Raw genomic sequence first — 26,528 nt, 5'->3', positions numbered from 1 at the left:
TCTTTTTCTCTCCCTAACTTTTATTGCTGGCCTAAACCTGGCCCTTCCTTCTTTATGGTCTACAGTTGAATTTTGAGAAATGATTTCTTTCTCTCTCACACCCTTAATTTTAGGGCCCCTTTTTTGGGGGTACAGTTGTTATATGAGCATACATGGTACTTTCAAACTACACGCAAAAAAAAGTTTTACTATTTCATTTTTCTGTAGGAGCCTCTCTACATTGGCAGACATGAAAAATCATTATTTATTTGGGCAGGCCAGAAAGTCACAGAGATGTTTTAGCTTCATCCAAAAATCACGCAAAAGGGAGAGTTTGGGAGGCAGAAGGGATTCTTCCTTCAGTGCTTTAGTGTCTACTCTAAAGTTGGACCCATTATCATCAGGTCAGAAGTATGTTCATACTTCAGATTATGTTCAGAGGTGTGAAGCTAGGAATCAAAAATCCGCTTCAGCCACTTCCCACAGAGTTCCAGGGACTGGCTATTTTATATCTTAATCTTTAATTCCTCAAATTAAAGTTCCAGATTCTTCTGACATCATCAAAGTTTAAGAATTGCAATAGTGACCTTTTTGGGAAGTATTAGCATTCCTTATATGATTTTGACAGAATTCTCAGCATGCTATTTGCTCAGACAATACATAACTTTATACTTGATTTTCCCATATTTTAAGAACTTTATAAACGCAGCCCTCCATATCTGTGAGTTTTGCATTCACGTATCTAACCAACCTCAGATTGAAAATATTTGAAAAAAAATTCCAGAAAGTTCCCAAAAGCAAAACTTGAATTTGCCATACACCAGCAACTATTTGCATAGCATTTACATTGTGTTAGGTATTATAAGTAATCTAGAGATGATTTAAAGTATATGGGAGGATGTGCATAGGTTATATGCCAGTACTATGCCATTTTATATAAGGGGTTTGAGCATCCACAGATTTTGGTAACCTGGTGCGGGGGGTGTCCTGGAACCAATCCCCTGCAGATACCAAGGAACAACTGTTAGTTGCTGATTTAAGTATATTTACTGCTGTGAACCCATGCAGCTCTCCAGTGCTGAATTTGTGTATCCTTTAGGTAAGGGCTACTAGCTTGTCAAATGGTAATCTAAGCAGAGTCTCTCAATGTATAAAACGTCTCTTGTGAATATGTAGCCTATTTTGTGGGCTGAGTGATGTACCTTAGCTCAAAGAGGTATAACAAACTGTTTTAAGTTCTACATTTCCTAAATTATCTAAGTAATACATATCAAAAGTTTGGTTTTGTATCAGACTTGCCTATTATTCAGCTGAAAGCAAGGAATTTTCCTCAGCTCTCTGAATCTCGAGTCTAAATTCCTCATGACAATTATAAACTCTACAGATTGCTTCATACTTTATAAACATAACTGGAGACCACTTAAATTATTCTAAAGAAGAGACACCCATCCTGGAACTAATACTTATCAAAGATGGACCATACTCTCTAAATATTTATTTAGTTCCTTAAGACAATAGGATTAGTCCTTTTAATTCTGGCACAGTGAAACAATTATATAAATATTAATGATTTCCAGCAAATCTAGGTTTTCTTCCTGCTAAAGAAAGAAGAGAATTAAATAGTGTCTGGTGACTTTAGACTTTGTAGATACCTAGTATAGATAATCAGCTCAAGCCCCTATTTTCCTAAAATAGGTAATTTCAGCAAAGATCAATGGTAGAGGAGTTTTGCCTCTTTCCTTGAATTAATCATATCATTATGACCTTAAAAACTTAGCCTAAAAATGCAAAGAAATTGCATGCAAAGGATGGGATCTTTTAAAAGTTTATGTTTTTTGGTTTTCCAGATATTAATGAATGTGTATTGAATAGTCTACTCTGTGACAATGGACAATGTAGAAATACTCCTGGAAGTTTTGTCTGTACCTGCCCCAAGGGATTTATATACAAACCTGACCTAAAAACCTGTGAAGGTAAGATGTATTTTTGTTCTTATACCGTGTACTTTACTGCCTTCTGGAATGCCACTGGAAAACCACGAAGGTAAATTAGAGTCACTTCTATTTTAGACAGTTGTGTCACTTCGTTGAGATTCTGTGATCCTAAATGACACTCCTATGCACTTTGTAAGCTACTGATGGTACTTACCTGCAATTGGTATTTTATTTGCCATTTATTTTGCATTCAAATGCCATTTAAAAGTATTCACTTTGTGTTTGCCTGCAATTGGCATTTTATTTGCCATCATTTAATAGATGAAGAAAATATTAGATATGTGCTATTTGAGTTAGTAATTCAGAAATCACACTTACATTTGCTCCAGATTTTCTGAATAAAAAGATTCAGCCATGTGTTGAACATAGAGATGTGCTCAGTTATTATTTTTGGCATTCCATCTGGCCTAGAAAAAAAAAAATCTATCTAGGTCAGCTTTACTATCTAATGAAGAATATGTGGTAGCAATTGAGACCAAAGTTTAAATATTCATTTGTGCCCAAGACTAGTTTTCAGCAGTAACGTAGACCTGTTTTTGTTTCAGACATCGATGAATGTGAATCAAGTCCTTGCATTAATGGAGTCTGCAAGAACAGCCCAGGCTCTTTTATTTGTGAATGTTCTTCCGAAAGTACTTTGGATCCAACAAAAACCATCTGCATAGGTATTTGTCTTTCTGAGAATGATTTTCCTATGTTTATCAGGGCTGCTGTATTTAATGTCTGCTTTTATCGCAAAAGGGTTTCAGTATGGAAGAACAAAGTTTTAAATGATCATTATTCCTTGTTTCATGATGCTATTCTTGCTGTAATTCCAATGCACATGTTTGAATTTTTGATATAGATTCTATTGTCTGTTAAATATCGTCACCCCCTTGCCCCTGCAGAAACCATCAAGGGCACCTGTTGGCAGACTGTCATTGATGGGCGATGTGAGATCAACATCAATGGAGCCACGTTAAAGTCCCAGTGTTGTTCGTCCCTTGGTGCTGCCTGGGGGAGTCCGTGCACCCCATGCCAAGTTGGTAAGAGAAGCAGGTGCTGCAGCTCCTGTGCCCACTGGGCACTTTGCTCGGAAAGGGGAAGCCGAGAACTTTGTTCATTTAGGTTCACACGGGAATTTTAGAAGATTTCATTCTGATGACCTCACTGAAACACGTGGCTGAATAGGAAACTAAGAGAAGTGTCAAGGACAATAGTTTTATGTGATTTGGTTAATTGATTGTTTTCCATCACCACACTGTAATGTAGTTATCTGGAGTTGCTTTCCTAGATCAGCAATTCCTATTGGCTCTCTCAGGAACCTCATGATTAGGGGTCCTGAACTTTTTACAGGCGCAGATTTTCTTCCCCGCTAAATGATTGATGTAAAGCCACCAGTGTTCATCACTAAACTAAAGTTGTTGCAAAGCTGAGGTTTGAGAGCCTTGCTGATTCAATGTTTAGATATATAAATGTGTGCATTTATATAGTGTGAATGCTGCAGGGCATGAGATCTTCCAGTTCTAGACTTTGTTTTCCACATTCATGTTACAGTAATCCTATAGTGTGATTCATATTTTAGGGCTAATAGCAAGAGAGAAATTGAGTCAATTTCCTTCTTAGTCATCACCTTAGTTTGATCTTTAGGGTACCTTTGGGTCTTTTAGGATATCTCAGATGAATTGAGCTTTATTCAAGGAGACATTTCATTCTTCTCCTTCACCTATGCAATCTCAGAGACACTTTGTCGTCTCAGACTTATTCATAGCAATAAAATCGGTTTCATGTTAAAGGCCCTCTTTCGTGTTTCTTATACCATGTCATACAAAGTCTGGATATTGTTATCTCAAATTTGTTTTTTGCTTTTTGTTTGTTTTTTGGTACAGATCCCATATGTGGTAAAGGCTATTCAAGAATTAAAGGAACACAGTGTGAAGGTATTTATGATTATTTATAAATCATAAATTTCTGTGTGCATGAAGAATGCTTGTGTTAACTTGGACTGGATAAAGCTGTCATATAACTTCCCAGTGAGAAATGTGTAGCAGGGGGAAAAAAATAATGAGAACTGCCGAACATAACAGACGTGAGTTTCACAAGCATATATGCTATTGCCAGCGTCAGATCCCTGTGGCCAAAGGGCAGGTTGGCTGAAAATGCTTTAGGCTGACCATAGTTTTGAGTGACTACAATTTCAAACTGCTATCTATGAGGAAGACAGAAAACGAAGTTTTTGATGAGGCTATATAATTTGCATTTTTCTTGGTTTGTCCTGGTTTTTTGTTGTTGTTGTTTGTTTGTTTCATGGTCACAGACGATGAGAAGGACACACTCTAGTGCCTCGTTTTTGAAAGTCTACATGGATTCTCTCCAGTTTCCTGTGATTTTTTTCTCATGGAGTCCCAGATAGACATAGGTCAGAGTGACTAACACAACCTGACATGACACAGCAGCTGAAAAATTTTTAAAACAGCAATTAGTCCCATATGTGGAATGAAATGAACTTTTTTTCTCAGCTAAAATAAAGAGGAACACTACATCCCCCACCCAAGGTCTTGCTTTCCAAATGATGACTGAATCCTTTGGCCTCTCTCTGGTCCAGACCCACTGTTAATAACTTATCTGACCTCAGCAGCACATTTTGGTACACAAGTGGCCAGAACAAAACAAAACAAAACAACCCAAAAAAGGTAAATTTCCCCCTCCCAATTTATTTCTCTCATGAGGAAAGATTTAGAATATTTTTTTCAACATCCCTGGCTTGGAAAGTTATTTCTTCTAAATAGAGACACAGTGTGTGTGAGTTTCTTGACTAACGCTCCCCTTTTTTGGCATTGGCAAGTAAGTGCCTTTCTTTGGGTTAACTTGATGGTGAATATTTTTCAAAAAAAATGTGCAGAGAACATAATGCTCTCCATTAAGCAAACTGGGAAGGACTAGTATATTTGACACAGATGCAATGAATGATGAATGAATGAACGTGAGCATCTTCCACCGCTCCCCAACTCAAGCTGGGACCACCAAGGCTTTGACAGAACAGCCTGGGACCATTGCTGAGTTAGAACTAGATACGCACTTTCTTGGGATGTCTCAGCACTTCTCAAAGGAGACTCTTTTGACTGGCCCCACATATTCCTCGATGATGGATTTTTTTTCTATGCTCATCTTCAAGCTACTTCTTCTTTGCTAGTTTGAAAGACCAGGCTTCTCTTTCTCTACTCACTTGCAGCCCTCTGGTCTCATAAAGCTAATTGTATGGCCCCTGGGAGCCTTACCTGAGATGTCTATAGTACCCAGACCTGTCCCCAAGAACTCCCACCAGCTCCGTGTCTTTACAACTCAAAAATTACTCCCTGAGACTGATGGAGAAACTGTTATATCTTTGGTAATAGGTGGGCTCAGTCTGGTTGCTTTTCAAACATCCCAGAAATTCTACATGAATTATTTGGAGGCAAACTAGTTTTGTAAACTTATCAGGTTTAAAATGATCTTTTCAGTTGTGGTAATAATATGACTCCATGAATGGAATGAAGTAGAATGATGTTATACAGATATATTAACTTCATGCTTTTTTTTCCCTCATAGATATAGATGAATGTGAAGTGTTCCCGGGAGTATGCAAAAATGGCTTATGTGTTAACTCTAAGGGATCATTTAAGTGTCAGTGTCCCAGTGGGATGACTTTGGATGCCACAGGGAGGATTTGCCTAGGTAAATACTGTTCGTTACTTTTCTAATGAATATTTCTTAACGATTATTAAAAACTCAGTTAACAAGATAGAGCTGAATATTTGGTTCCAAGTACAGACACACACACATCCCAAATTCAGCATTTCTATTAGGATGCATTGTGGTTTCCTTGACAAATAGCCTTCCTGACTCAGCTCTTTATTAATTCTTTATAAAAAGAGTAGAGAACATGTCAGTGAAGAGGAACTTTAGTTCTTTATTGTTATCCATCACAGTTATTATTCTAGAGCTCTTAAATCTGCCCTCCATGGGCCATGGACAGAGAATCCTAGGTGACTGGTAAGGAGAACACTTTTGCTTAATTGGAAACTGTAGCCTTAGCCTGCTAGGCAGGGCTGCTGTAAGCCAGAAGGACAGGTCTTTGCAGGAAACTCTTGTGGGTATCAGGAGTGAAGAGTGTAACAGCCTGAGGAGTGAACCTGAGGGAACGAAGGCTGTTGTCAATATCAGCCATGATGAGATTCTCCATGACAACTGCTAGAACCCAAGCGACAATGACGTGGAAGAGACTGGACACCAAACCCTGAATTCTTAGAAAGCTGCCCTGTGGACTCACAGTGGCAGTAGATTTGAGGTCCCACAGTCATGCTTGTGGCGTCTTAGGCTTATTCTGGTGTCACTACTGTGGCTTCTGACTGCCAGGAATACGTCCTTTGGATCACTGGATTCAGAGTCCATGACTCTGCAAGTGACGCTCAGCCATATTGTGTATCTGAAACCACTCTGAAGAGCATCTTTAGTGAAGGACCACTGTAGGTGGTTGCAAGAGCGGCATGCAGTTAAGGGATCTGCATCCTTTATGAATTAGGATTAATCAGCCTTTAAATATAAAACTTTATGGTTTATAATGTAAGCAATACAGAATAGAAAAGCTGGAGTTCAGAGGCTAGAGTCTTTTCATAACTGTGGATGTCAGTTCATCCTATCCTGAGTCTTAGCTTCTTTGTTTAGGAGGTATCAGCATGTAATGAGAACGCTTTTCCAGGTTCTTCAGTTGAAACATGCTTCAGGGTTTAGTTTAGGATTCATTTTGAAATTAACCATCTTAATTAAAAGAGGCAACCCGGATGTGAAGTTGCTCAGAAGGCTTCAGTAGCTTTCTAACATTAAAGGAAGCTCACACTCCCACAAGTATCCAGAAGAATGTGCACAAAAGCACATGTTGAGGTGAAAGAAATACTTGAGAAGGGGAGTGGATGGCTTTTCTTTGCTGTTTTTCCTCTTTAATCACAAGGAGGGCAGTCCTCATTTCAGAGTTTACTATTCCACCTCTCCAAAAATGAAGTGGATCTGAGAAAAAGGTGCTGGTGCTAGCTGAGATGTTCTCCAACAATAAAGACTGCAATTGGCTTTCAGCTAGAGAGGAGATGTCAAGACATCATGGAGTGCATGCACTGGTAATAGGCATGGTCTGTACAGGGAGAAAACATCTCCCAAAAGAGCGTTGCAGGATTTCTTCGAACACTGCTCCTTATGTAGAATTATCAGAAAATACCTAGAAGGGAGGGAGATGCAAGAGGGAAGAGAAATGGGAACATATTGTATATGTATAACTGATTCACTTTGTTATAAAGCAGAAGCTAACACACCATTGTAAGGCAATTATACTTCAATAAAGATGTTTAAAAAAAAAAAAAAAAAAAAGAAAATACCTAGAGTTCAAAGGATACTTGCCGCAAGAAGAGGTGCACATAAATAAGAGCTGCCAGCTTAAGAGTCTTTATTAAGAAGGAAAACCCACCACCAAGCCTAGGTTCCTTTGAGGAAAAAAAATTAATTTCAGTCAATAAGTTCGTAGTAAATTGTTATGTGTCCTGTACTTTGCCTAACACAACGTTGGCAGTTTGGGGCAGTGAACACAGAGTAGCTCTCCTCAGCTTCCCTCCGTTCGTTCCCTCTGGCAGATATCCGCCTGGAGACCTGCTTCCTGGGGTACGAGGATGAGGAGTGCACCTTGCCCGTGGTTGGCCGCCACCGCATGGACGCCTGCTGCTGCTCTGTCGGGGCAGCCTGGGGGACCGAGGAGTGTGAGGAGTGTCCCCTGAGGAACACACCTGAGTATGAAGAGCTCTGTCCCAGAGGACCCGGATTCGCCACAAAAGAAATCACAAATGGAAAGCCTTTCTTCAAAGGTACGGTGGTTTCAGTGGTTGATTTCACTCTTCTTTTAGGTCAACAGGATGCATTTTCAGGAGCACAGAGTTCTACTGACAGAATTACAATGAATGTCATCCATGCGGTCATCCCTGGATCATTTCGGTGTGCCTTCTCTGATTTCTGAATTTTGTACGGCAAAATGTCCACTCTGTCACGGATTTTCTTTTTCTACATCTCAGGACTTCCTGAGTCACTTGCCTCTCCCATGTAGTCACTGTTAAGCATTAAATAGATTTTAATACTATCCTAAAGCTAAGCAGAAACGAAAGAAAAATCTTCTTGGGAGATGTTTATGCCATCTACTAAAGCCCTAGAGGTAACCTTTATCTGCTGATCTGAAGCATCCAAGTCACTTTGGTCCACCTGACTATAGATAACGGTGTGAGAAACCCAGTGACAGGTCCTCTTTGTCCAAATACAGCAAAATTCATTCCTATGGCAAACACTCCAGTGACTTATATTTCAAATTTTATTTTCTTATGCTATAATATAAAACCCATGTAAAAAAAAAAAAAGGAAGTTACAGATTTAATCTAATTCCAAAATTGAGTTAACTTCTTATGCACAATGATACAGACCTTGTTTACTTCAGCATATGGAAAAATCATAATTGGTTTCTCAGAATTCCGATTATTCAGGGAGGCCCAGCTTATGTTCTTAGTATAGAGTTTTGTGTCAGTTGCCCATTGTGTCTGGACCTACTTATTATACTTCATAACTAAATGAATTTCTGAAAATGGGAAATGAGTATATAAATATCACTTAATTATCCTTATATTAAAAAGTGTAGACTTTTTTTCTACTGAGCATTTGGTTCAAGAAGTCCTGGGGTTAAAATTGTACTGTCTAGAGAGACAGTTTCTAGACGGCCCTCTGAAATGTCTCTTAAGTAAATTCAAAGGAACTTGGATGATTTGCTTACAAAAGCTGTGGCAATCCATTACCGCAGAAGGACTAGATGTTCTTGAGATTTAATCTGCCAGTTCTGTATCTCATGACATTAGGTAGAAATGAACTTGTATTTCTTGAGCTCTAGGTCTTGCTTTAGAAAGGCCCCTAAAAGGGGAAACTCAGATTACTCAAATTACATGTGACATATGCAGTCTCCAAGAAACTCTTGTACACATTTACCAATGCAAACTTCATATTAATTGAGAAAATATTTTAAATTAGTACACATTATTTGAGAACATGTTTTAAATAGTATACATCATTTGTAAAGAATTAAAATTATAAATGGCATCCCCTTTGAAATTCTTATTTTTAAGTGTTAAAAAAAAGCATCAGAAAGCATAAGTGAATATCTCTTTCCACTACATACTCAATTGCTTCCTGTAGGACAATATATTTGAAAATCTTCCACATGCCTTACATATAGACACTAGTGGTTTAGAATTTCTTATTCTTTCATTCAGCAAATAGTTCAGCGTTTGGTGTGTGCTGGGCTTTTAGAAGTCCGGATAAACCCACTCTTTACTTCTTCAATAATGCTTTCTAAAATGTAGACGTTTAAAAGTCTAGATCTGTTTACAAAGTCGTGTTTCTCACGGAGCGTCACACATTTTTTAAAATGAGTACGACCAAGACCCTCTAACTTCCTGGGTTTAAAAGGGGGTGTTGAGATCTCCTAATCGGTCACTTACGGACTTCTCCCACATATAATTTTCCTTGAAGACATCAATGAGTGCAAGATGATTCCCAACCTCTGCACCCACGGCAAGTGCAGAAACACCATCGGCAGCTTCAAGTGCAGGTGTGACAGTGGCTTTGCTCTGGATTCTGAAGAAAGGAACTGCACAGGTCAGTGAAGGGGCTCACCCTGGAGGGATACCCTTTGAAACTCTTGGTCTTAAACATGTTGCCACAAGAAGTAAAGCTATCCTGAGGCTCATCTGCTGCCACTTGTTGCTTTTGTGCAGACATCGATGAATGCCGCATATCTCCCGACCTCTGTGGCCGAGGCCAGTGCGTGAACACCCCCGGGGACTTCGAGTGCAAGTGTGATGAAGGCTATGAAAGTGGATTCATGATGATGAAGAACTGCATGGGTGAGTGCGTGACCATTTGATCAGCCCAGGGAAGAAACATTCCAAGAAGCTTTGGTGACTCATCGCCTGTGTCGGTTCTTCCTGCTCCCCCAGTGCGCTGGTCTCCTGACCAGTGAGTCAGGCATTGGACTGTGGCAGAGGGAGACTGACATGTGGAAGGAATGAGGGAATTCATGCTCTGGGGCAGCGGGTGGCCTCAGACACCAGGTATGGGTCCCTGAGAAGTGAGTTTAACACCTGGAATAGACACCCCAGGGAAGAAAGAACAATTCAAACATAAGCTATATTAGGGGTCACATTCTAGGGTTTTGGTTCATCATTTTGAGAAAAGGAGATTGATTAAGATAGTTTCATTAGATCAGGTTCCCTAGCAACAGGACTGAGATGGGGGTATTTTTTGAGGGAGTGCTCTTAGGAGGAACCTGTAAAGAAGTGAGGGAAGCAGCTTAGGGCAGGGGAAGAAGAGAAGCAAATTGTTCGACTGGATTTTAGCTTTAACCTGATCCCACAGGGGCCTTGGAGTGTGACTAGTACCCGAGAGCTGTCCCACCTCGAGGCCAGGAGGCTGAGATTTTATACTCCCATGTCAGTTCAAGCAGTTATTGGCCATGGGCAGTCCCCAGCATGAGAGCGGGGTGTAATTTCTCACCTCCCAGGCATTTCTGAGTGAGGTGGAGAGCGGTTTTCCAAGAAGGAAACCTGTGAGCCTTTAGCAGCCAGAACTCCCAGCAACTGGGCAATGAGTGCACTGGCCTGGTCGTGGGGACCTGGCAGGACCACCACCCACAGCTTCAACAGGGGTCATTTCCACTTTGCAGATATTGACGAGTGTCAGAGAGATCCTCTGCTGTGCCGAGGAGGCGTGTGCCTAAACACTGAGGGGAGTTACCGCTGTGAATGTCCTCCTGGCCATCAGCTGTCCCCCAACATCTCAGCATGTATAGGTAAGGAGGAAGACCACTAACCTGCCAGCAGTCGTTCGGCCCACACCCCTGCCAGAGTCAGAGGCTTACGGCTGGGTGCTTGGTATTCTCATCTTCTATACAGACATCAACGAGTGTGAACTGAGTGCGCACCTCTGCCCCCACGGCCGCTGCGTGAACCTCATAGGGAAGTACCAGTGTGCCTGCAACCCCGGCTACCACTCCACCCCCGACAGGCTGTTTTGTGTTGGTAAGTTCTGTATGGTATGTTATTTATTTTCTTTAGTCTCTTTCGAAAACACTCAAGCAATGTTCTCTGAGTTCTGTTTCCATCCCTAGTTACTTTTGCTTAATCTTTCCTGTTTTCCTGGAAGGAAAAGTCTTGTCATGGTGGCTCACGATCTTTAGATCTCACCTCCCCCATCTGTTTAAAGAACCAATTCAGTGAAGGCTGTACAGTGTTTTAGCTCTAGCAAGTATAATTTGACCCATGCTGCTTTGACTAGTGAACGGTGGCACACGCTTTGTTTCTGCCTATGCACACCCAGGCACATCAGCCAGTGATTACTAAGTACCGCCTGAAATAAACGCAGCCTGGTGAGTGCCGGGAGGAAGACAGAAAGCTTAGGGTGTGATCTCCACCCTTAGGTGGTTTGGAGCAGCTCAAAGATTCCAAAGAATAATTATTGGGAAGAAGACCATAGCGTGTTTATAGCTTACAATGCAATAGAGGCCAAGTCTGGCAGTCCTTAAAAATGAGGTTTTGTGGGACAAGCGTTTTGCTTTGTGGCTGGCCCTTAGGAGGTTTAGTTGTGCTGGGAAGAGCGGCACAGAAAGCCCCATGCCTTTATTGTGCCCAGAGTCAAAGTGAAACTTTGTAGAAACAGCCAGTTTTTGCCTGATTTGAGGTATACCCCATGTGGAACTGCCAAGTCTCACATGGTTTCTACCCAAAATCATAAATCAGGCCAAATTCTTCTGAAGCATGGCCCAGGACAACTCAGAACTCCAGCTCAGGTCCTTGAAAAGGATTGGAACCTCAGCCAAACTGAATGTCAAGTTTGCAACGGAATCTGTGACCCAGAGAATTTCCCCCACGTGCCCACTGTTGTCACTGAGATATGTTCTAGCGCCCAGCACTTCTCCTGCATTGTGTGTGGCACACCATATGTTGTGTTCATCTAACTCCCCAACTGCAGTGCAGATATTATGAAGGCAGGGAGAGTGTCCATCTCATTCACTGTTAGATTCTCATCTGTAGCACATAGTAGGTGTGTAGTTAATATTTGTTGAAGGAACCAAACAATGCAGTGACTTGCGGTTGCCCTGGGATGCTTTTATGATTTTGTATTTTGTTTTGTTTTATTTGACCCATACATACCTGGAAACTTCAAACATGTGCCATCCTCACAAACACAGAGGAAGGTGATATTATTTTCCTTTTTCTTAGACATCGATGAATGCAGCATAATGAACGGTGGCTGTGAGACCTTCTGCACAAACTCTGAAGGTAGCTATGAATGTAGCTGTCAGCCAGGATTCGCACTAATGCCTGACCAGAGGTCCTGCACTGGTAAGTCAGTTTTAGCTTCCTGGGAACTCTCTCACTAACAGGTCCCTATGTAGAGTGGTTCAGGGCCTGGGCTTTGGAGTCAGACAGTCCTGAATTCAAATCTTTGTTTTGTCACTTTTTTGGCTGTGCGTCCTCGATGAAGATCCTTGGCATCTGATCCCTCATCGATAAAATGGGGTTCACATTGCCTGTGGGGAAGAGTGTGTACAGCACTCAGCATAGTACCTGGCACATGCTCAATAAGTGGAATATAAAATACATTTTCTTCATTGATCAGAGTTTTGAAGAATCTGATCTCATGGCCTATTTCAGTGCTACTCAGTGTGTGTTCCTTGGACGGGCAGCCTCAGTACCACCTGAGAAAGTGTTAGAAATGCAAAATCTCAGGCCCCACCCCAGACCTACTGAATCAGAAACTCCTACGGGGGCATCTCAGTAGTCTGTTTTCACAAGCCTTCCAAGTGATTTTGGATTTGTGCTAAAATTTGAGAACTGCTGGTGTAATTTACACTGCCTGTTGTATCACATGGGCTAGAAGAGCCATGTAATCAGCCGGAGATGGGAAATGGAGTGGGTAATGTAGATTTTAATTTTGGCTCAGGTTAAGAAGAAAACAGGTTTAGGAACCAAAGTTATTTTATTGGACCTAGTAAAATCTCCGTTAAAAGCCCTAGATATAAATTTAGCTATAAAAATTAAATTTTGAAAATCTAAGCAGATATGCTTATTTCAAGCATTTTTTACCTTAAAATATCTGTAAAACAGCAAACAATGGACATTAGGCATTTAAATTTGACAATTAGAAAAATAAGATTCATAATCATTTTTGAATGATAAATTTGTATCAGAGATAAAAGTGCCAATTAAATGGTGGTCTTTTTTTTTTTTTTCCTGAGTTTGGACTTTACCTAAATGTTTATTACATTTTATTAAAATTTTATTACATATGTAGTACTAGTAGTAGCTAATTTATTGAACACTTAGTATGTACCAAGTGCTGATGTGCATTTTTTTTTTTTAAATGATGGTCTTTTAAGTGCATGTGGACCTCCATCCTGAACTGTAGGTTATAAATCTTGAAAATGGTTCTCTCCTTTTTTACCCAAGATAACCTGATGGGATAATTTATGTAAAGTGTCATTTGGATTTCAGAGCTAACAGTCTTATGCGAGCAGGCTGAGTTTACTTGACTTGGGTCACTTAACTTTTTCATCAGTGATTAATGGAACCCTATCAGCAAAATGCCATTGTTGGTTTTATTCTCTGCAGACATTGATGAGTGTGAAGATAACCCCAATATCTGTGATGGTGGTCAGTGTACAAACATACCTGGAGAGTACAGGTGCTTGTGTTATGATGGATTCATGGCATCTGAAGACATGAAGACTTGTGTAGGTAAGCAAAGAAGACAGAATTTTCCAATTTGCTAGTTATTCACAAACACTGTTAAATTACATAAAGATTTGTCTGGGTAGTGAATAGATCCTAAGGGAAGAGTAAGAATATTTAGGAGCATAGTACTAATAATAATCCAAAGCTAGCATTCCAAAAAGCAACTTTCTTGTGACTGTGATATGATGCTCTTGTCAGATATGTTGTATGGACTGAGCTAACCATTGGTCAACTCCAGTGACCAAAAGACATTTCTTTTATGTCTATGCATTATTTCTGTCCACTTAACCCTCCTTTTGCTGTGATTAGAGTTTAGGCTTTTAAATTGTTTGCTTAAGGCAAGCAAAATTTATTTCTGACAAGAATGCAATAAATTCTAGAATGGATTGTTTTGGAGAGTTTCTATTGCTGTCTTCGAATCTGTCAGACTTTTTAATGTAATATCTAATCTGCCTTTAATCCCATTTAGTATATTTTTAATCTCAGACATTGCAGTTTTCACCTCTAAAAGTTTGATTTGGGTCTTTTTCTTTATATCTTCTGTGTCTCTGCTTAATATGTCCAATCATTTCTCTAGCTTTTTAAATACAGGAATACAGTTATAATAACTGTTTTAATGTCCTTGTCTACTAATTCTATCACCTGTGCCAATTCTGGATCATTTCAATAACTTGACTTTCCTCTTCATTATGGGCCATATTTTCCTCCATCATTGAATGCCTGGTAATTTTTGCTTGGATGCCAGACATTATAAATTTTGCCTTACTAGGTTCTGAATATTTTTGTATTCCTAAGCTTTATTTTGGAACATAGTTAAGTTATTTGGAAGCAGATCGGTTCTCTCAAAGTCTTGCTTTGAAGCTTTGAAGCAGCAGTTAGGGTAGGGCTAATTTTCTCTATTGCTGAGGCAAGATCCTTCTGGATACTCTACTCACTTCCCTGTGAATTACAAGGTTTTCCAGTCTGGCTGGTAGGAGAAGGCACAATTCTATGCCTTCTGGGAACTCTGATGATTGTTCCCCCTAATTCTTTTGGATGGTGCTTCCTCCAGATTCGAGAGTTTCCTTACATGATTGTACTGATCACTACTCATCTGGGTGCTTGACTGGGACCCTCTGCAGATCTCTGGAGTTCCCTCTCCTTCTCTCTCTCTGTACATCTCTTTTCTGTCCTTTACTCAGCCCTATGAACTCTAGCTACCTTGGCCTTCCCCCTCACCTCTTCAACTCATGGACATTTCCTGGTTCCATCTGTCATCCCCCATCCCTATGCCATTGCCTTAAAACTCTCCCTACACAGTAATCTGGGGCATTTGTAGAACCCACCTAGTTTGTTTTTTCTCTCAGGGATCATTGTTTTTGTTGCCTATATTGTCCTTTCTTGTTGTTGTTATTTTAGGTGAGAAGGTAAATTTGGTTCCTATTACTCCATCTTGGCCAGAAGCAAGAGTCTAGAATTGAAATTTTAAAAATCACATCACATTTGTGTCTTTCAAAAAATGCTTACCGAATATTTGTGAAGTCCTAGAAATTAAAGTGAATGTCATAAAAAAAGATAATTTTTAATTTGGGAAAGAAGTGAAGTTTGTAACTATCTGCACTAAGACTACTAGTTTATCTATCTTTTCTTTCAAGATATGGAACTAAAATGTTGGTATCATGCAGTCTGAATTAAAATTTTCATCTTGCAACGGAATAGGCTGTTTTAAAAAGTTTTCTAGACTGTCACATAAACAGGCTCTATCCCCAACCTCGAGTCAGTCAGTTTATTTGATTACTTGACCTCCTGCTTGTGGCCCAGATAAAAAGCAGGTCTTCAGGGTTAGCCTTCAACGTAGAAAGCAAATGTGAATTGGGCTACATAAATATACTTTTTTTTTGAGTGAAAACATTTCATCTTTTCTATTTGTTTGTCATAGTTGCTTTATCTCAGGGGAAAATTTTCAGTGATATCAAACAAATGGTTATATGTATTAATAATATCTGTGTTTTACAGATGTCAATGAATGTGATCTGAATCCAAATATCTGCCTAAGTGGAACCTGTGAAAACACTAAAGGCTCATTTATCTGCCACTGTGATATGGGATATTCAGGCAAGAAAGGAAAAACTGGCTGTACAGGTATGTTTTCTCAAATTGAACAATAAAACCGTAAGTGGTTAAGAGATTGCTACCATAATTATAGATTAACATAAGTTTTAAAACTATTAATATTTTAATTGCATTATAAAGCATTTTGTATAGTATTTTTTCATTAACTTAGCCTGCACTTCTTTGAAATTTGTCATACTTTAGATTGGATCTAAGGTGAGGTTTTTTTCCCTTCACCTGTGAAAAAAAGGCACATGAGATAAATTACCACCATAAATAACACTATAAACATCAACATTTTATGAGGTTAAAATAACATTTTTATATCAAAGTAGTTAACGTGCTAACTACCAAACATATCCCTTTATTAAAGCAGACCTTTCCCGATAGCCTCCATTGCCAACCCTTTCATTTAAGGTTTTATAAGTGAAATGACTTTTTAAAGAAACACATCCTATTGTAAAGCAATTATACTCCAATAAAGATGTGGAAAAAAAAAAATAAACCCAACACATCCTACAATTCATATATTTCATCAAGTCTCATCAGTCTTCTAGTTTCTTAAATTAATGTGCTTTTGTTCAATTAAGTTGCTTTAGCCCTAATTAGCAGTGATACTTAGTACATGGAACAATAAAGTTTTACTGTAGTTCCCTATAGTAATAAAACAGATTATGGCATCTAACATAATTTAAAACATAATGGAGACCCTGGTGGGCTTGAATTAGGTAACTGCATCATTTCTTTACAAATAATAGACTTTAATTTCAAAAGCCAGTTTGGCAAGCCATCGTGACTTAAAACAAACGTTAAAATATTTGCAGATTGGCAGTGTGGTACAGGTACAGGTCCTTTTCTTAATTATATCAACGTTTTTCAAGAAAGTTCCCAATATATGCATGATCACTTTAAACTGTTCAGTTATGCAAAGTTTCAAATAGAGATATACAGACATCACCAATAAATTACTATTAGTTCAAAAATGACAGATTCTAGCCAAATTATTAAAAAGAAGCATGTAGCTAGAATGCTTTCATGCTCACTGTATTAGTCTTCACATGAAGCATGTCTAGGGGTCCATTCTGATAAATGGCACAGAGTTTAAAATCTCTAGTCCTCATGTGGTCTCTGGGGTACAAATGATGCTTATATCAGCGTATCTGTGGTTCAAGATTTATTTTTAGCTTTCATTAAAAATATAGGACTTAGGGTAAGGGGTGTTGGTCTGGTAGTAATGCAGGGGAAAGTAGGACAGTTCTATATTGCATTTTACCTAATAGAGGCTAATACCATTGTTTGGCAAGGTTGAACTCACTGCAAGTCAACCCAGAGAACCGTGATTCTTATGAAGGGAGAAGTTAATCTAATGGGACAGTCTTCATTCCCTATAAGAAAAAGATCTCTAGAATTTCATGCTCCAAATTCCCGCTAACAGAGGCATGTGCAGAGGCTGACTGTTTTAGGCCTCTTATCATGAAGAAAGCTTAAATTTTCATGCAACATTAATATCAGTTTAGGTACATGAGGTGTAATGCATGTAATGCCCTTGGCACAGTGCTTGGCATACAGTAGCTGGTCAGTAAATAGTAGCTATTGTTGTCCTTATAAAATGAGACACATAGACACAGTGTCTAGAAGCCATTTTAATTAAAAACATAACTTCTGGTCTAGCAAAATTCTGTACTTCTATTTACTGATATGCTTGAAATCAGTTTAGAGAAGGAAGATCTTACTCTGTGTATTAAAAGGCTTGTTTTTCATAATTGAGTGACGAGAGCTGTGTACTCCACATTAGATGAGATGACACCAGTTTTACATTAAGAACAGCAGGCTTTTAGTAAATTACATGAACAGAAACATGGATTTGAAGTCCAAGAAATATTCTGTATCTTTCCCCAAGGGGCAACATCCCCCTTCCCACTTTTAAATTATAGCCTAAAATGATTTTTCAATTGCATAAAATTCAGCTAGTACTGTAGGGAAAAGCATTGAATTCCATGGCCCTTCTGATATCATAGCAGCATGGTATGTGATATCCTCATGTAAAGGAGGAGACCTCTGGATTTTATTCCTAGTTCTTTTACTGGTTCATGAGCTTGAAGAAATCACCAGGGTGCTCCACAGCTATGCAAGTGTTCCCTTTGGGTAAGAGCAGCCCTGCAGTGAAGTATGGAAGGAGAGGGTGTATTAGAGCAGGAAGAAAAAGAGGGTCTGTGTAAATCCTGCTATTAACAACCAAGGGTATCACATTTGATTGGAAATGACTTACACAAACAGGAATTGGCAGCAAGTTTGGTATACTCAAAAACAAGTTTTAAAAAATCTGAGCCAAAATATTTCTTTGAATCCCATGTAACTAGGGCTCTTTTAGCCTGCTTTTAGTTTAAAATGTGTGTCACTCACAACTTAGAACACCATCAGGTTACCTTGGTGATAGTATGTTAAAGACAAGTGTTTATTATGTCCCAGGCAACTAATGTAAATAGAGATATGTATCTTGCTTAATGGGGTAAGCAAGCCTCACAACAAATAACAGTGAAGAACAGACCTGGAAATATGTTTTGATGACAGACAAGAGAAATATATCTACTTCTATTTCCGTACATATATAATATGTATACATACATATCGTATGTACACATATATTTTAATGAGTACCTTGTAAAGGAATTATAAAAATATGTATGCTATTTCATAGGGAGGAACTTTGTTTCACGAGAACTTAAAAAATGTCCTCTGGGTTCCATTACAGCTTTGTCTAAATATTTCAGCTCCCTTGTCATTACTGATTGTTTCCATTTTAACAAATAAACATGTTTTTTTTTCCCCCAATCACTTTAGCAGTGTTCGGAATCCACCCACTGACTTACATTCCCAGCCCACACAGATGTTAAGTGTTTCTTTTTTCTCCTTAAGCTTTGTTCACATCGTGGATATGGCTGAGGGGAACGTTCAGTTTAATGAAGGGAGAATGGACATTTTCCTGTAACCTAGAACACATCTCTTCTATCCTTGGCTTAAGGGGGCTGGATTACAGTTTTTCTGTGGCCCACACATACAAGGCTTCTGATGCCCATTCTACATAATTGTAGTCAGACAACAGATTGAAGGAAGAAAAACTAGGTTGCTGCCAGGTGCCATCCTTGGTGCGTCCTGGCTTTCTCATGGTAATCTGTAAGAATGTACCTACCATCACATGCTTGCTCACTCGGTCAGTGAGTAAGGCATACAATTAAAATCAGGATTGTTTTCAGTTAAAATAGCAGGATTGCTGGGCAACTCCATTTCTCAATCGTTCAGCTTTTCATACGAGACGTGTTGCTATGGGTATAGTCCATGAAAGAGAATCACGTACTTCAAAACCACCAGCACTCAGTGAAAATTTGCCCTCATTTCCTTCCAGCTCCTTATCACTGCTAATTGTCCTCCACTGGCTGTCAGCCTGTGAAAACTCTGTGGGTGTTCAGTTAAATAGTCGTGGCTCAAATTTGGGTCCAAACTGAAAAATCCAAGTAGCCTTCACGTTTGGCCTCTCCATTCACCCTAACGCCCTCTTCCCCAACGACTCACCAAGGAGATTCCACAGTGTGCCAGCCCTGCTGGACTAGGGTTCTCGTGACTGATGCCCAGATGGCAGGAAGGCAGGCGTTTGTGTGGGTGACACAGCCTCTCCCGCCATGACTGTCAGAGAAAGCCAGAGCAGCTCAGAGCACAGTCTCTTTCTCGAGTGTCAGATTCAAGTGGAACACACCCAGAACCTGTGCATGGGGTCTGCTCAGACCACACCCTTGCCCTTCATGAGAGCCATGCAAGTAGGACCTTTGAGTCTCTGTGAGGGAGCTCTGGTGGGGTGAAGGAGGTTGCAGTGTCAGCCCTAAATTTGAATTTCTTTGCTTTTCTTGGCGTGTGCTTAATCTTAAAAAGGAATTTTCTGTCTGGAGCAAACTTGTGGGGGAAAGAGAACATTTGTACAGAAAGAGATGTTCTTGGCAAGCGTGTGCTATGTTTCCCTCACATTATTGAAGAGTGGAGTGTTTGAATATGGTGTTTTTGTTTGGTTGTTTCCCTTATGGCTCAGTTTCCCCTTCTGTCTGCTTTTATAACGAAGTACAGTCTTAGGCCCATGTCTGCCGTGGAAACAATTAATGAATAATGGTTGGTGTGTACACACACACACACACACGTGAAGAAACCTTTTATTCAGAGATGCCTTTAGACATTATGACCAAGTCTTTCTAATTCACTTGTGACATACCGGTAGTGTAAGCCATTGAGATAATGACTTATACAAAGATTCACAAAATGGAAAATTGAGTATGGGCACCTGAGTTACTCGTCCCTCCTATGCCAAAGCCCATGATACACGGCCTCTTGCAAATAAAATGTATTTTCACCCTGAAAACGTTGTGGTAAAACTGCAAATATTTTCTTGAATTAGAAATTTATGTTCATATATTATTCATGATAACAAAAAGGAGGGAGACTCTCCTTTTAAAAAACAATAGTTATTTTCTTAATTGCAAGATTAAATATGGAAGGTAAAAAACCCACATGAAAATAAGAGTATCTTTGGACATTAGAAAATTGAAAAGAAAAAGATAACAGGATTACTAGATTGACAGGCTATGATCATCTCTGAAAATTGTACTTAGTAGAAAAGATTAGTGAATATTTCTATAAGTCTGTTAATACCGCCAAGATTTCGAAAGCAGACCTTTAATCAGGACTTAGACCTTTAATCAGGACTTAGTCCTGATGTGACTAAAGAAATCAGCTTGATTAGGCAGCTGTGGCTCAAGACAAAGAGCACCAAACAGTGGATGGGAAACTGAGTTCCAGGTGTGCTGGCTCTGCCCCTCACTGACCTTGGGGCCGTGACAAGTTCCCATGCCTTTGGGGACCTCTGTTTCCTTCTCTGAGAAACTGAAGATTAAGAAAGTCAAATTCTAAGGTCTTTGCACTTAGAAAATTCCTTGATTCTTTAACATCTGGAGGTTTCAACACTTAGGCAATCGAAAGTCATTGTTTCTACCTAACTCAGAGATCAGGACAAATAAAGCAGGGACATTATGGCAGCACACTGCAAGAGTGGTGCTTTGCATCATTAACTCTGAAGGGAGTGATTATCTGAGGAAGAAAGAAGTGTCCGTGGCCCTGCCTGGGAGCCCTTAGGTCAGGCTTCCTTTCTTGAATTCCCTGCCTATTTACCACTGTTATCCCTGGGCTGGGCTTCCTCCTCATTTCCTTGGAATGTGCCGTGCTCAATTAGTCAGTTGATTAAAGCTCCCAGTCACAAGTTTAAAGCTGCCTGGCATGTGCTTCCCTTGACCTGCCTTAATAACTCAGTAGGTTCATGTGGCTGCCAAGGTTACATTAAGATTCACCTACACAATACGTTGCAACTGTTAGAACATTCTTCTAGGCGTGTTTTCATTTTATACTTACTAGTGATATTGCAAAATATTCTTGTAGGAAAAATAACATTATTTTATTTTGTGTTTGCTCTAGAAGTTATAACAAAGCCAAAGATCTCAGGACCATTTCAGAACTTCAGATGGAACATTTGGCAAACAGCATGTTTCCAAACACTTTCAAATCATTTAATTGGGCTTCTTAAGTAAACAAAAGGGTAAACCTAAGTTGCTTGCCCAGTTTATTTTTCATGTCGCTATTCAAGTGATCACTGAAAATTCTTGCAACATTTCATATGCCAAGATTTACCTTCTTAACCTAAGCTTTATGTTAGACATTGGTTTCCATACGGAATCATTGTATCCATACTTAGGAGTTCTTGTTCTTAGTTAATGAAAAAGTTGGTTAGGAGGCTAAGTGCCTGTCTTTCATTATGAAATAGATCAATTTCGGGAAATAAGATTCTGGTACCAATTCCAATAATGATCACCAACTCCCTGTCTTACAGTTCAACTCAATTCTGACAACCATCTACCTGGAGATAGTGTCAGATTCCACAGGTTAAGGACTCAGTCCCATAAAATTGTCCACACTTCAGGTGCCAGCCGCAAGTCTAGGTTGTCTGTTATGAGTGCTTCTGACCAGTTGGCTATAAATCAAAGGTTCCCACCACCTCCTTGAATTTGATTAATTTGCTAGAGTGGTTCACAGAACTCAAGAAACCAGTTTACTCGTTAGGTGTATCAGTTTACTATAAAAGAGTATAACTCAGAACAGCCAGATGGAAGAGGTACATGGGGCGAGGTATGGGGAGATGGCACAGAGCTTCCATCCCATCTCTGAGCAAGCCACTCTCCCCAGGTCCTCACTGTTCACCAACCTGGAAGCTGTCCAAACCCTATCTTTTGGGGTTTTTCTAGAGGCTTTATGACAGAGGCACGATTGATTAAATCACTGACCTTTGGTGACTGATTCAACCTACAGCCCCTCTCCTCTCCCTAGAGGTGGGGGATGGGACTGAAAATTCCACCTCTCTAATCATGCCTTTGGTTCTCTTGGCAACCAGCCCCCATCCTTAAGTGCTTTCCAAATGTCCGTCACCTCATTAACATAACAAAAGACACCTTTTTCACTCTTAGCACTTAGGAAATTCCAAGGGTTTTAGGAGTTCTGTGCCAGAAACAGGACAAAGACCAAATATACACTTCTTGTTATAAATCACAATATCACAGGAAACAAAACATATTTTACTTTATAATTTATAGTCTCTTCTTTTTTGTTTTATTAAATTTTATTGGAGTCTAGTTGCTTCACAGTGTTGTGTTAGCTTCTACTGCACAGCAAAATGAATCAGCCGTACATATACATATATCCCCTCCCTTTTGGATTTCCCTCCCATTTAGGACACCACAGTGCATTAAGTAGAGTTCCCTGTGCTATACAGTATGTTCCCCTCAGGTACCTATTTTATACATAGTATTAGTAGTGTATATATGTCAATCCCAATCTCCCAATTCCTCCAACCCCGCCCCTTTCCCCCTTGGTATCCATACATTTGTTCTCTACATATATTCTCTTCTATAATGCTTTTATATTATAGAGTCTATCTTGGCTAAATTTGGAAATGGAATTTTGAAGAATGGAGAATTTTTGAGAATTTGAAGTCTTTTAGCAATGTGGCCCTAATCTGGTTCTCCCTTTACTGAAAAATCTCTCTTGAATTGACTTGAGTTTTACAGGAAATATGCAAGAAGACTTGGGTCCCAAAGTGCTAGCTAGAGAAAAGATAGTTCACACACTGCCTTAAGGAATATTCTCTGCAAATGCTTGAATTAGCAATACCTAAAGTAAAACTTTTATAGAAATAAAGCGTGATTAAATAATACGGTGTTTTACATTTAAGAATAAAATATATTTAGTGTATAGAATATGATTGAAAAAGCTTCCTAACATGCCAACAACATTGTATTCCTTTGTCTATATGAGATATGAAAGCAATGTGCATCATTTCTCTATTGTTGATTTAATAAAAATATTGGGAATAGAAACAAATGACCATGAGCATTAATAGGATAGAATGTTAGGCAACTCACTTTTTAAGATCTTCCAGTGGAAGGAGGTTCATTTTGTTTTGCAGTGGCTGGACACTTACCTTAAAATAATGGAAAATAATTAGAGTTAACAACAGCAAGTAGCATTATGTTGTTCTTAGTAAATTGAAATTTAAATCTGTTCAATTTATGTAGCATATACATGTGGATGCTAAACCAATCTATGTTATACTGTGAGAAATGTGAAAGCAAGTCACCTTTTGAATATTGCTAAGTTATTTAAAAGACCCAAAAGGCATCTTTGCTAAACTTTTTTTAAACCACTGGTTATTTTTTCCAGACATCAATGAATGTGAAATTGGAGCACACAACTGCGACAGACATGCTGTATGTACCAACACGGCAGGAAGCTTCAAATGTAGCTGCAGCCCCGGGTGGATTGGAGATGGCATTAAGTGTACTGGTGGGTTGGAAAATAACAGAAACTGCTTCTCATGAACTGCATGGATTATAAATATGAACATATCAGTTCTGTAAAGAAAACTTTAATTTGTGTTTTACTGATTTTAAATGTCACATTTTCTGTTCATAATGATGTGTGACCTCTTTCCTTAAGATCTGGACGAATGCTCCAATGGAACCCACATGTGCAGCCAACATGCAGACTGCAAGAATACCATGGGCTCTTACCGCTGCCTCTGCAAGGAAGGATACACAGGCGATGGCTTCACTTGTACAGGTAGGCTCGTGTTGGAAACAGCTGTGTAAACGGCAGTCAGAAAAGCAAGGTGCTCGACGTCTTTCAAACCATCAGTTCTTTTCTGAAGGCTGGGTCAGTTACAGACAACTTGGAACAGAAAATATTGGTTATTTGAAACGACATTCCTGTGGAATGGGAATCTGTAGCCGACTCAATTAGGGAGACCTCAGAAACTAAATATATATTTACATAGATGTATATATAGTTATATAGTTGATATATGTGTCACTGTATGTAATGATGTCATGAGTTTAAAATAAATCACACTTCCTTTCGTCACCCTTAGCCTTTATATTTTTGTGCCTGTTTCTCACTGCTGACTTGTTTTCCATATTAAAACCAAGTGTGAACTTGCTGTAGGAACCTATGTGAGGAAAAGAAATTAGACATTCTGGATCAGATCAACAGCATATATTTTTCTTCCACTTGCCATCGTTGTTATCATTCCACATATAAGTATAAGTAAGAGTTTCATAACTGCTTTGAAAGGAATTCATTCACTTCCAGTTTTACAGTATATTAATGACATTTTCTTCTCAGTGCTAATGAGTAGTCATAGAATTAATGTGAACTATTACATATATTTAAATATGTATGATTAGAAACATGATTATAAAGAAATGATATATACACTTATCATGACCATGTATAATACAGACAGCACGTTTTAAGGCAGGGCATTGGTATTAAATAAGATATTGAAGTACATTTTTCATTGGCCGTTAGGTGGCATAGAAGCTCATAGGACCTGAAGCGTCAGTTAATCCTTAAATGACTTACAAGAAGTCATTTAAACATAAAAGGGGCTGAGGGCCAGTAAGTGATTTACCTGGATTTTGTTTTAGCTCACTAAAAGTTTTATCATACTTGAAATTGTTTTTGCTTAACCCAGTGAAGTTTTGTCATCATAAACTTCCCATTGCTTTTTAGAAAATATTCCAAGTTTCAGGTACCAGGCATGTATGGTTCATGTGTCTGATATTTAACACCTGTGATTAGTAGCAAAACTCAGAAGAGATTAAGCAGGAATCTTTGGTCTCCTCTGTAGTTGCTATTCTAGGTCTTTTGCTGCCCATCTGAGCAGAGCCTGAAGCTTGAGAATCAGGCACAAACCATGACGTGTTATTTCCTGTCATGGATGTGTCCTCATGTTGATGATCCTGCTTGCAGAAGTCTTAGTGTGAATGATCTGTTTGACTCATTACCCATTAGAGATAATTTAGCATTCAGGATTCTGTATCTGAACCCCATGTTTACTATATAGTCAATATTAGTATTCAAAAGGGAAAATTGAGTTTAATGTGTCAAGTAGAAATTATGATGAAATAGCGCTACCCTCAGGAAGCTGACAATTATAAAAGTTGCTGGACCTGAGGAATCAGAAAACTCCTAACTAAGGAAGAGTAACTTGTGTTTCTTTCTGGCTGTAGATCTTGATGAGTGCTCTGAGAACCTGAATCTGTGTGGCAATGGCCAGTGCCTAAACGCCCCGGGAGGATATCGCTGTGAATGTGACATGGGCTTTGTGCCCAGTGCTGACGGGAAAGCCTGTGAAGGTAAGTGATGGGCAAGCTGCCGGGGGGCCTTGCAGGGCCTGATGAGATCAGGTTATTGAAACATTCCTGATGCCTTTCATTTGTTTGTTTTTTACACCAAGTTGTGTTTTGGCTTCCCATCTAACCTGGTCAGTTCAGTTTGTGGACAGATCGGGTCTCCAGCTGGACCATTCCTCTTTGTGCAGAGAAAATCTCAGCTCTTTGGCCATAAGCTGCACATCCAGCCCTGGCCAGATGATTTGCAAGAGTACATCCATTAGTCGTAGGAGAATGGGGGTAACCAACTCAGTGCAACATATGCGTCCCCATTGCTGGTGGAGAGAGCTCAAAGTGCTGGTGCCCTGATAGGGAAGGATTCTTTCCAAATATGGAGACACAGTTTTTAATCTCTGCTATGGTTTTGTTTCTAGAAATAAAGGCTTTAAAATAACAGCAGAGTGGATAGTCTTGTCCGTAGGTAGAACAATGTCCTGGCTATGTCTCACACGGTCTCCAAATATCTAACACATATGGACGTGGAACAGTCTTTCGCAAATCCACTCAGTAAGGAACCCCTAGGGATGATACCCTATGTCAAGATGTCTCTCAGTGTAAGGCTCCATCTTCCTGAGAAGTGTTGGTCAGACAGGAAGAGTCCTGAGAGCCTGTTGGCTGAGGATGGATCCCACTAAGAAACACAAGATTCTCCTCTTTACCCACACTTGTCAAATTTAAGCACATTATCCCTCATTGAGAAGAATTAGTGACCACAGTGAACTGAAAAAATTTCAGTAGAAATAAACACATGGTAACGATCGACAGTAGAGGTTTAAACAAGACCCTGATTAATGTCTTAACTAATCGTTGTTGCTTGTTACTAG

The 26,528-nt window shown here is 39.3% G+C and overlaps 1 protein-coding gene across 1 annotated transcript in view; it reads left to right on the top strand.

Annotated features, from left to right (window-relative positions):
* FBN1 (fibrillin 1) overlaps positions 1-26,528 on the top strand; it is a 252,869-nt gene that overhangs the window by 154,684 nt on the left and 71,657 nt on the right. The window contains exons 20-35 of the mRNA XM_068551179.1: positions 1,827-1,952; positions 2,519-2,638; positions 2,861-2,998; positions 3,842-3,892; positions 5,541-5,666; positions 7,610-7,837; positions 9,537-9,662; positions 9,782-9,910; positions 10,729-10,854; positions 10,958-11,083; positions 12,284-12,406; positions 13,676-13,801; positions 15,794-15,919; positions 23,693-23,815; positions 23,969-24,091; positions 25,543-25,668. Coding sequence (XP_068407280.1) covers positions 1,827-1,952; positions 2,519-2,638; positions 2,861-2,998; positions 3,842-3,892; positions 5,541-5,666; positions 7,610-7,837; positions 9,537-9,662; positions 9,782-9,910; positions 10,729-10,854; positions 10,958-11,083; positions 12,284-12,406; positions 13,676-13,801; positions 15,794-15,919; positions 23,693-23,815; positions 23,969-24,091; positions 25,543-25,668 — 2,043 coding nt within the window. The remainder of the gene's footprint in view (positions 1-1,826; positions 1,953-2,518; positions 2,639-2,860; positions 2,999-3,841; positions 3,893-5,540; positions 5,667-7,609; positions 7,838-9,536; positions 9,663-9,781; positions 9,911-10,728; positions 10,855-10,957; positions 11,084-12,283; positions 12,407-13,675; positions 13,802-15,793; positions 15,920-23,692; positions 23,816-23,968; positions 24,092-25,542; positions 25,669-26,528) is intronic.

This window comes from Eschrichtius robustus, chromosome 1 (genome assembly GCF_028021215.1).
Source record: "Eschrichtius robustus isolate mEscRob2 chromosome 1, mEscRob2.pri, whole genome shotgun sequence".
Taxonomy (NCBI): Eukaryota; Metazoa; Chordata; class Mammalia; order Artiodactyla; family Eschrichtiidae; genus Eschrichtius; species Eschrichtius robustus.
Note: the sequence above shows the minus strand (reverse complement) of the source record. Positions and strands in the feature narration are given on the sequence as shown.